This window comes from Ailuropoda melanoleuca, chromosome 12 (assembly GCF_002007445.2).
Source record: "Ailuropoda melanoleuca isolate Jingjing chromosome 12, ASM200744v2, whole genome shotgun sequence".
NCBI classification, from domain to species: Eukaryota; Metazoa; Chordata; class Mammalia; order Carnivora; family Ursidae; genus Ailuropoda; species Ailuropoda melanoleuca.
In genome coordinates, this window is record NC_048229.1 from 40002795 (window position 1) to 40013535 (window position 10741).

Genomic DNA, 10741 nt, shown 5'->3' on the forward strand with positions numbered 1-10741 from the left:
CGCGCCGGCAGTGACGCCATCGGTTGCCCGGTGGACTGGGGCCGAGAGGCTCCCTCAGCGCGGCGCAGCCGTCCAGTTCCTCCAGCTGCTTCGACTTGGGTCGCTTGGAGCGAAGATGATAGGGGTATGGAGAAACGGTGGGGCCCGTTCGCTTTCCGCGCCCTCCCACTCACCACCAAGTGTCCCCTAAAAGGCAAAAGGTCCCAAATGCCTCCCTTGATTTTCTTGACAAAGTGGGACTTTCATCCTAGGAGGCCAGGTACGGAGATGCCAGATTTACTGCTCTTTGATTTCAGAAACAGGGTGTTTCAGGTCTGAGTGAGGGATAGGGGGCCGATAGCATGACCCTGATATCTCCCCGGCATGCATTCTTCCAGGTTTCGTTCGTCTTTACGATTCCATAACATTCGCGAGCCGACCCTGCCCCGGGAGCACCGCGGTGGATGAGACAGCCCCAGTCTCCATGCTACGGAGCTCAGGTTCGGTGGGGAACTTAGACGCGCATCACCGTCACCAGGTAGGGATGATAGAAAATAAGCAGCAGGAGTGGGTCAGTTTGGGACACAGGGAATGCGAGAGGTCTGCGGGCTGCCCCAGAAAGCACTGGGTACTGGGCCTGGAGTTCTGGAGAGCCCACTCAGCCTCAGACAGGGCCCTGAGAAATAGCAACATTCTCATGGATCTTTCACTGAACATGCTTGTCTAGGTCACCACTCTGTGGTGACTCACCTAACTCTCTAAGTAGTTATTCAATAAACAAATGAGGGGAGAGGAGGTGGGATGAGAATAAAGCTGGGGACTGAGGCAAGGGGGTGGAGCAGGATGAGGTATGGGGGTCAAGGGGAATGGTGGACCATATAGGGCTGTGGAGCACAGAGAAGACAACTTAGTGGGTGGGTCAGGAGATTGATTGGCTGTAGAGGGCTGGGCATCCAGGGTGAGAGCCAGAGGTCTGGGCTGGGGATTAGATGGAGCAGACCTTGAAATGCCGGTGTGAGAGAAGGGACAACTTTGGGGGAGATGCTGATAATCCAAGGGTTGGGTGAGTCTCTGGCCCAGGGACAAAGGGACCATGGGATCACCATTAAGATAGCAAATTTGGGGGAGAAGCTGAGTCCAGCTTCAAGTGTTTATAAGGGCTGAGAAGCAGCAGAGGGTGCCAGGGGCTGATGTAATCCAGGTGGGCTTCCTGGAAGAATGAGCAGCTGCTACTCCACAGTGCCTAATTCTCAAAAGGTGCCATTTCGCTCAAACATTGTCACCCTTCTGCCTTTTGTGGGGTGCTTTGCTATTAAAAAACAAAATCAATTAGACAGCATGTCTGCCATTGGTCTATGAGCCTTTCAAGGGGCTTTAAGAAGGACTGGCTGTTAAGAGAATGAAATGACAAATCACAGACTGGCAGAAATATTTGCAAAACACATACCTGATGATTGACTTGTATCTAAAATAGACAAAGAACTCTTAAAACCCAGCCATAAGAAAACAAAAAGTCTACTTAAAAATGGACAAAAGTTTTGAACAGATATCTCACTGAAGAAGATGTACAGATGGCAAATAAACATGAAAATTTGCTAACCATCATATCATTAGGGAATTGCAAATTAAAACAAAATGGGATACCTCTACACACCTATTAGAATGTCTGAAATAAAATAAAAAAAATGACACCAAATGCTCTTGAGGATGTGGAACAACGGTAACTCTCCTTCATTGCTGGTGGGAAAGCAAAATGTTACAGCCACTTTGGAAGACAATCTGAAAAGCCAATGGACTCTATGATCACAAACATATGGCATTCTAGAAAAGGCCAAACTATAGAGACCACTAAAAAGATCAGTGGTTGCCAGGGGATCATGGGGGGGGGGGGGAAGGGACGGAAAGGTGAAACTATTTTGTATGATACTGTAATGGTGGATACATCACATTATGAATTCATAAAAAGCCATAGAACTATACAACACAGAGTGAGCCTTAATGTAAAGTATGGATTCTAGTTAGTAATAATGTTTCACTATTGGTCATCAATTGTGACAAAGGTACCACACTCCTGCAAGATGGTAATAATAGGGGAAAATGTGGGTGGAGGGACAGGGAGTATATGGGAATTTTCTTTACTTTTTGTGTAACTTTCTGTAAGCATAAAGCTACTCATGAAAAATAAAGTCTATTAAAAAAAATTGGTTGAAAGTTGAAATATTATTGAATGAAACATCTATAACTATAACCTAATGATAACAGATGTACCTTGACTGAAGCTATAACATAAAAGGATTCTCTATGGAAGAAAGGCTAAAGGTTTTGGAAAAAAAGCTAAAGCCAAATAAGAGATAGCTATTACCAGTTTCACCTCCAACTTTAAAATAATTAAAAAAAGAAAAAGCCACCCAGAGGTTATTAGACACATGGATTCCAGGTGCCTCTGCTTGAGAGCAGAGCTGTTCCTATTACCATCTCCCCAGCAGCCACTGACAGATCTCACCACTGTCCTCCAGTCTGTGTGCTGTGGCTTTGTCATGTATCAGCTTGACCAGGCTGAACGAACTGTATCTTAGAATTACCTTCTCCGAATGCTTTCAATTAGGACGGGCCAATAGAGATTCTTGGGCGGGATTTGGAGGGCAGCAGTGAAGCAGCTGCCATTTCGTAGGTCACACAGATTGTCGCTGGCTGGCTGCTGGCTCATCAGGTTTGCATAGGGCAGCAGCCAGGCCAGCAATTGTTTCACCTTTTCCTGAATCTTCCTCTCAACTTCTCCAGCTCCTGGGCCAGTTGTGTGTTTAGGCCCATGATGAAGGATGCCAGCTTCTCCTGTGGACGCTCATACTACCAAAGGCAGAGGCCAGCTTGTACCAGCTTGTCTTAGCTTCTCCCCCACTTTACACCTGTCTTCCCTTCCTAACTGCCTGCCCCGTGCACTTCGAGTGCCAGCATCAGACACTAAGACCACAATATTAGGGACTGCTTCATAACTCCAACTGATAAGGTTAAACTCCAATTTATCTATTCTATCATCTATCTATCTATCTATCTATCTATCTATCTATCTATCTATCTATTATCTATCATCTATCTATCTATCTATCTATCTATCTATCTATCTATCTATCTATCTCCCCCAGTGGTTCAGCCTCTCAGATGGAACCCCTATGCACTCTGTAAGCAGAGACTCTTGGTGTCTGTGGAGTTATTGTTACCTCAAGCTGCTGTTTATGGAGGAAGTTGCGTGGCTTTCCTCTTCCTCTCCTACCCAAGAAGAGGATGTTTTCTTCAACATTCCCCAAAGGCTGATGCAAAAAGGTGAGATTGGCATCTTACAGAAAGAAGAAATAGAAGTCATATTTGTACCCCCACCATGTTCAGTCTGTTAAATATAAAAATGACAAAATGATTATCATCCCCAAACTGAGACGGTTAACCTGTGTTCTTCTGATCCCTCTTGGACAAGATTCAAGTTCTCACATTAATGCCTGTGATCTGCTGCTTACAAGGTGTTCAAGGACCAGCATCCTCCAGGAGCTTATTGGAAGCGGAAAATCCCTTGCCCCTCCACTCCTGGATTTACTGAATCAAAACATGCATTTTGACCAAATGGTCAGTGATTTGTATGCATATTAAAGCTTAAGAAGTGCCATCTACAGGATAATACTTTGAGGGGGATAAAACCTTTATTAGTATTAATATCCAGAGATGGATTCTTATCATTGGCTTCTTAGATACACAGTTTTAAAATTTGTGATGACAATGTGGTGCATTTTAGACCATCCTGTCTCTAATTTCCTCTTAACAATTGGCCTTTTATGACCATGTCAACTGAAACATCAACTGGGCCAGCTGAGAGACCCAGAAGGTGAGTCTTAGAACGTGAAGAGCTGGAAAGATTTGGCAGAAGTTACTAAGGATACCTCAACACCCAAAGCAATAACTGTACCAAGTGTGTCCACACACACTGAGGAAAAGGCAATACACACAGGAGTGATTTACAGCAACATGAGTCTGGTGGTTTCTTTCAGGGATGGAGGGAGGGAAGGAGGAACAGAGAAGAAGGAGGAAGGGTTTAATTTGCACCTACCACATTTTATTTAGAAAAAGAAGAAATCTGGTGCATGTTTACATCTATGAAATGGTGGCATGTTGGGGTCTGTTAGACTTGTTTCTGCAGTCTGTACATTTGAAACCTTTATCTAAATTAAGAAATTAAAAGTTAAAAAAAAGTGGGGGGAACATTCTGGGTGTTCTATGGGTGGTGGATCAGAGGAGGAGACAGGCCAGGGCAGGGAACTGGGGCAGGTTATGACAGAGTTGAGGCTTAGCAGGGGGCTGGTGGGAGAGGTGATCAGGCTGAGTGGGGGACTCTTACCCATAGGTTAAGCCCTTTCCAGAGAGGAAAGCAGTGTGTTCATTGGGACATTACCTGTCAAGGCTCCCTTCCTCCCACCTCTGAGATTTTCTTCCTGCTTTGCCCTCTACCTCTGTCACCCTTCTTCATTATCTTCAACCGCTACCTCCTCCTCTTATCTCAGAACTGCCCTCCTATGCAACCCTTCTCTAACCATCCCCTCCCCTCCCCCTGCCGAGAGCAGACCCACAGGTTGATTGGATTAACTTCTCTGGATTCTCACAGGTAAGCCTCTTTCTGATGACAAATGCCCCAAAACCCAAGGTGGTGTTTTTTCTCCCAAACAAGAAATATCTTGGCTCATGTGATTTAGAAAGTGTCCTGGTTTCTTCTGGTTCAGGTGAGGTATGATCCAGCAGCTCAAACACTGGAAGGCAGTTATTATGAGCAAAGGCTCTGCAGTCTGACTCACTGGGTTTGAATCCTCATTCCATCACTCAGGCTAAATGATCTAGGGCAAGTCTCTCAATCTCTGCAGCCTCAGTTTCCTCATTTATGAATTAGGGACAATAGTAATGCCTGTCTTTAGTGTTGTTGTGGGGTTTAAATGGGACAACATGCATAAGCTCCTTGAACAGTGCCTGCACACAGTTGATTGCTCAGTGACTATGATGATGGTGATGATGGTGATGTCACTGGGGACCCAGTTTCTGGCTCCCCTTTCTAGCGCTTGTTTTTTGTTCTTGTTCTTCTTCTTCTTCTTTTGGCTCTTCCTTCATCCTAGCAGTTCCAGGCTCCTCTACCTGGTTGTAGAATGACTTACTCTGCACCATTTGAAGGGGAGAAAGATGTGGTTTTAGAGGGTAACGTGGAAGAGGTGGGCTGCTTCTCTTTACCAAAAGCTCCAGAAACCATTTATCCAAGTCTCATTTGCTCAGGAAGGGTCACATGCCCACTCTGAACCAGCCTGTAGCCTGAACATGCCTCCCAAACCTTAGAATGACCACTACATTGTACCTCTCCAGACTTGTTTCTCTTCCACTTCCCCAGATCACACAAGGAGGGCTCTGTGATTCCAGCTCCTGAGGCCAAAATTCCCTCTTTCTCTTACACCTATATCACGCATCAGCAATTCCTGTTTACCTTTAAAGTTCATCAAGGCTTTTCCCTTTCTTCTTTCCCACTCCAGCCTAATGTACCATCCCCTCCCATCTGGAAAATCACAGAAGTCTCCCTGCTGTCACCTGTTCACCACAGTCTGCTCCCTTCCAGAGTCCCAGGGAGCCTATTAACACCTGAGTCAGCACATGTCGCTTATCTGTTCAATGTCTGTGCATGTCACTCAGAGTAAAGTATGCTCGCTTTGATCTTGCCTATGTTACCTCCCTGATTTCATCTCTAAACATTCCCTACCTTACTTTGCTTCAGCTATACTGGCCTCCTTACTATATCTCAAAAATATCAGATGGGGGGGCGCCTGGGTAGCTCAGTCATTGGGCGTCTGCCTTCGGCTTGGGGCGTGATCCCGGAGTCCTGGGATCGAGCCCCACATCGGGCTCCTCCGCTGGAAGCCTGCTTCTTCATCTCCCACTCCCCCTGCTTGTGTTACCTCTCTCGGTGGCTGTCTCTCTCTGTCAAATAAATAAATAAAATCTTAAAAAAAAATATTAGATGGGCTTCTCCCTCCAGGCCTTTGTACTAGCAGTTTCATCTCCCTGAGATCTCACCCCAGATACATGTCTGGTTTCCTCTCTAAAGTCCTGCAAGCATTTGCTAAAAAGTCAGATCCTAATTGGGGCATTACCTGCCTCTCTATTTAAAACTATAGCCCCTCATCCGTCTCCACTACTTCTGATCACCTTTTCCATGCCTTACTTTTTTCCCCACAGTACTCATTTTAATATTTTTCCTCAAGTTTATCATCTTTCACATACCACCAGAATGGCACTGCAGGAGATACCCAATAAAACTTGGCTGAAGGAAAGAATAAATGAAAGAACAGCACACAGTCCCCTCTGGTGGTGAGCCTATCTTCTCCACTGAACTGCAGATGTCCTGAGGACAGAGATGGGATCTATGTGGGTCACTGTTGTGTCTCCAGCATTACGCAGTGCAGAGCCAGGCATGGAGGGGGTTGGAGTCCTAAAGAGGCATATGTCTGCAAAAGATTCCTGAGCAATCTGTCGGATGGAAGGTAAAGAAAGAGTGTTGGATTTCCTCTTCAAGAGAGCTGGAAAGCACCTGCAAGAGTTCTTGCAGGGAGGAGGAGAGAACCCCACCTGCTTTGGAGAGTGGGAGATGTGTGACATTACTCACTGCCACATTAGTCTCCTTTTTGTTCTTTGAATCTCCAAGCTCATTCCAGCTTTAAGTCTTTGTGACTGCCATTCCCACTCTGGGAACACTGTTCTCACTGTTCTTGGAACTGCTCTCAGACTTGGGCTTCCATGTCTCAGCTCAAAGAACATCTTAGAAAGGCTTTTTTCTTTCTTTCTTTCTTTCTTTCTTTCTTTCTTTCTTTCTTTCTTTCTTTCTTTCTTTCTTTCAGAAAGAGAGCATGCGAGGAGGAGCAGAGGGAGAGGGAGAAGGAGGCTCCCCACTGAGCAGGGAGCCCAATGTGGGGCTCTATCCAAGGAAGCTGGGATCATGACCTGAGCTGAAGGCAGACACACTCAACAGGCTGAGCCACCCAGACACTCCTTAGAAAGGCTTTCTGTGGCAAAGCAAGCTAGGTGTCTATAGGCTATTCAGTCTGAGACTACATTTTCCAGAAGCCCCTGCAACCAGTTGAGGCCATGAGACTAGTTCATCCAATGGACTGAGAATAACAGATGTATATCGCTTAGGGCCGAAGCTTTACTTAAAAAAATTCCCCCTGGCTTACTGAAGTATAATTGACAAAAAATGTAAGCTATTTAAAGTGTATAACATGGTTATTTGATATATGTATACATTGTGAAATTATTACCACAATCAAGTTAATTAATACATCCATTACCTCAGATAGTTACCCGTTTTCCTCTTTTTTGGTGAAAGCATGTAAGATATGCTCTCTTAGAAAATTTTAAGTATATGATGCAGTATTATTTACCATAGTCACCATGTTATATATTAGATCCTAATATCTTACTCATCTTATAACTGAGTGTTTGTATCCTTTTAAAAGCCTGTTCCCTTTTCCCCAGCCCCAGGCAACCATCTACTTTCTGTTTCTGTGAGTTTGGCTTTTTTAGATTTCATATATAAGTGATACCGCACAGTATTTGTCTGTCTCTGACTTATCTCCCTAGCATAATGGCCTCGAGGTATTGTTGCAAATGGCAGGATTTCATATTTCTCATGGTTTAATAATACTTCTTTATATATATACCAAATCCTCTCTATCCCTTCATCCATTGGTGCACACTTGGGTTGTTTCCATATCTTGGGTATTGTGAATAATGCTGCAGTAATTATGAGAATACAGATGTCTCTGAGACAGTGATTTTTTTTCCTTTGGATATATTCCCAGAAGCAGGATTGCCAGATCATGTGGTAGTTCTGCTTTTAATTTTTTGAGGAACCCCCATATAATATTTCATAGTGGCTGTACCAATTTACATTCCCATCCAAGAGTGTATAAAGAAAGATTCACTTTTGAACTGAGGATTTTAGGAAGCAAGTGGGGGTTCTCTAGTCTCTCATCTTCTGGAGTCCTTCAGGGGACTCCAAGCATTTTAGGAGATGGTGGAATCACCAAGTAGGAGGAGCCTAGATCCCTCACTTAATATGTGGGCAACCAGAAATGCCCACTTTGGGAGGTTCTGTGAATGTGAAAGAAACAATTTTGTGAGCTACAGGAATGGTGGGGTTTATTTGTTACAGCCACTAGCATGACTCTGAACAGTATACTTCTAGACCTTATTGTCCACTAGCTCAGTGTACCTCAAACTATTTGTGATTGTGGAGTACGACTTATTTTTTGGTATCTCCAATCTGTCATGTACTGATTCTTTTGGTCTATATCCTGCCTAACAAGACAAGTCTATTGATTATATTCTTGGATGTCATGGCCATGTCAACCTTCTGTGAGTTTCGAAGTGCTTATTAGCAATTTCTGGACTTCTCTTGTTGCAGACCATTAACAGCAGTGGACCAGCAGTGGTACTGCTTTAGCTTATTACCCTGTTTTATTTCTCTCCTTATCATTTACCACTCCCTGTAATTATCTTGTTTATTCGGAGGTCTATTTGTTTATGGTGTTCTTCCCAGTAGAATGTAAGCTCTTTCAGAAAGGACTTGTACTTATCTTGCTCTCTTGAGTTTTCAGCTCCTAGTACAGTGCCTGGTACATCATATGTGCTCAGAAATTCTGTGTTGAATAATGAATAAATGACAAACTTTGGTGGTGAGGGGGGAGAAGAGGCAACCAAACCTGTAATGGAAGTTCTCTGCAATTGTTACTTGACCTGAATTCCTATCAGTTCATTGACAACTGCTTGACTCTCTGGCTTTCTGGTAGACCATAAGTACCCAAGATTAGGTCTGGCCTATTAAAACCCTCCTAAGTTTCCCCTACTAGAGATTAGACCACACTGGACTGTCACTGCCTGGTGATATGTCTGTCTTCACCTGGTTTATAAGTCCTGATGGGGGTGCGGTTGAATCTGAAGTGGGCACTGCTATATCCCCAGCATCATAGCACAGCCAAGGCCCTTGGTATGAATAGATTTATGGCGTGAATGCATGATGTGAACAGGAGGGGAGACTTCCCTGAGGAAATAGGGCCTTACCCTGCCTCCACAGCCCCTATTTCCTGTCAGGGTCCCAGGGTTGATCTTGAACTCTGGTCCAGTGGACTGTCCAACCGGCCCCTTTCTTGCCCCATCAACTACCTCAAGGTGCTGGCTCAGGCTGTCAACACTTAGCAGTCCAGACATTTAGAAAAGGTGTCCCATTTGGCCCAAATGGATACTTAGAGCCAAAGTAAGTAACACTGTTATATATATTTGGTAGTTTGCTGAAAGGAGGTTAACGAGCAAGTAAGTCCATCATGAGGAAAATCAAGATGGTGAGTATGATGAGGCTTCCCAAAACAATCCCCAAGACTGCAATGTAGTAGACTTGGTAGGAGGTCTCAGCTGCCAAGGCTCGGTTATTCCACCTGTTGCTGTGCCTTGTCTGATTGGAGGGGAGAGGCCAGGACAGGAATAGTTGGGCTTCAGTGGGTTATTGTAATTGGTGAGCTATTGGACTGTAAGGACCCAGGGTGGGGACTTGAACCCACAGGAGGGACAAAAGAAAAAATTTGAGTCAAGGTCAAGGCCAGGATGAAAAGGGAGTAAAGGAGGAGAGGACTGGCGTGACACAGATTCCCACCTGGAGCGAGAAGATCAAGGCTACAATGCCTATGGGAAAACACAGGAGGAAGGCGCAAATTGACAGGCACATGTAGTCGTTGGGGGGCTTGTCCCGCAAAATTTCGAACGCCTGTGGGCAGGGAGTGGGTCATGGCTCAGTATGGCTTTTGGACTGTGCTGTCCCCTCTGACTCCTTTTCATGATAACTTGGCTCCTATAAATCTTCGTTGACCTCTTTTAAAACTCACACTGATTCCAGCTCCTACCATGTCCCCTCTAACCTGTCATTATTCCCTCACATACCTCCTCTGCCCTAGATCCCAGCCCCTTCCACCCCTATGCTCTGTAATCCCTGCCTGTTCCCAGTTACCCTTTCCCTTTCTCCTATAACCCCCTCCCTGTCTTCTAGATCTGCCTTGCAGGTCCCTACAGCATGTCTCACTTGGCCCCTAACACCACCCCCACAAAATCCCTTGCTGACTCTCATGACTCTCATTGGCCTCCCTGGAACCGCAACTGAGCCACTATCACACTTCGTTCCTATAACACCCTCGTGGTCCCCGAAAGCAGCCTTTTTTGCCCCTATAGAATGCCTACTAAGAAGACCTTACTCAACCCTTGAACACTCTCGCTTTCCATCTACAAAACCTTGTTCCCTCGTAAAGCCCTCACCCTATAAAACCGTGCATGTCTACAGTACCTCTCTCCTTATCTCATTTGTAATATCCCTCAATTTGTCCCCATGAAGCTGTCATAGTCCTGTTATGAGCCTTACTGTTCAGCCATAAACTTCTCCCTTCCTCTTCCCCCCACCCATGGCTTCTCTGTTGGCTCCTCTAAGACCTTCTTTAACCAACTGTAAATTCTAAGCCCTCTCCATGTCCCCTCGTAGCCTCTTCATTGTCCCCTTATAAAGGCCTGCCCTTTCTCCCTCTACCACCTTCTCCCTACCTCTGAACCCAGCGTCCTGACCCTCTGAACTCCTCCTTCCTCCACTCACAGCAGCCTCCCTGTTCTGCTAAATCCATGTTCTCTCTAAATATTTCTCTTCTTATGACACCCT

General features: G+C 45.2%; 1 protein-coding gene across 3 annotated transcripts in view; it reads left to right on the forward strand.

Annotated features, from left to right (window-relative positions):
- Window positions 1-13: 13 nt before the first annotated feature.
- The window catches only part of ATP4A (ATPase H+/K+ transporting subunit alpha), an 84891-nt gene continuing 74163 nt past the window's right edge, over window positions 14-10741 (forward strand). The window contains exons 1-2 of one of the 3 annotated variants that reach the window (XM_034638257.1): window positions 14-259; window positions 378-517. In XM_034638257.1, coding sequence (XP_034494148.1) covers window positions 127-259; window positions 378-517 — 273 coding nt within the window. In that variant the 5' untranslated portion in view covers window positions 14-126. Of the gene's footprint in view, window positions 260-377; window positions 518-10741 lie in introns of those variants that run through there. The other 2 variants (XM_034638259.1, XM_034638258.1) reach the window with 2 other exon arrangements.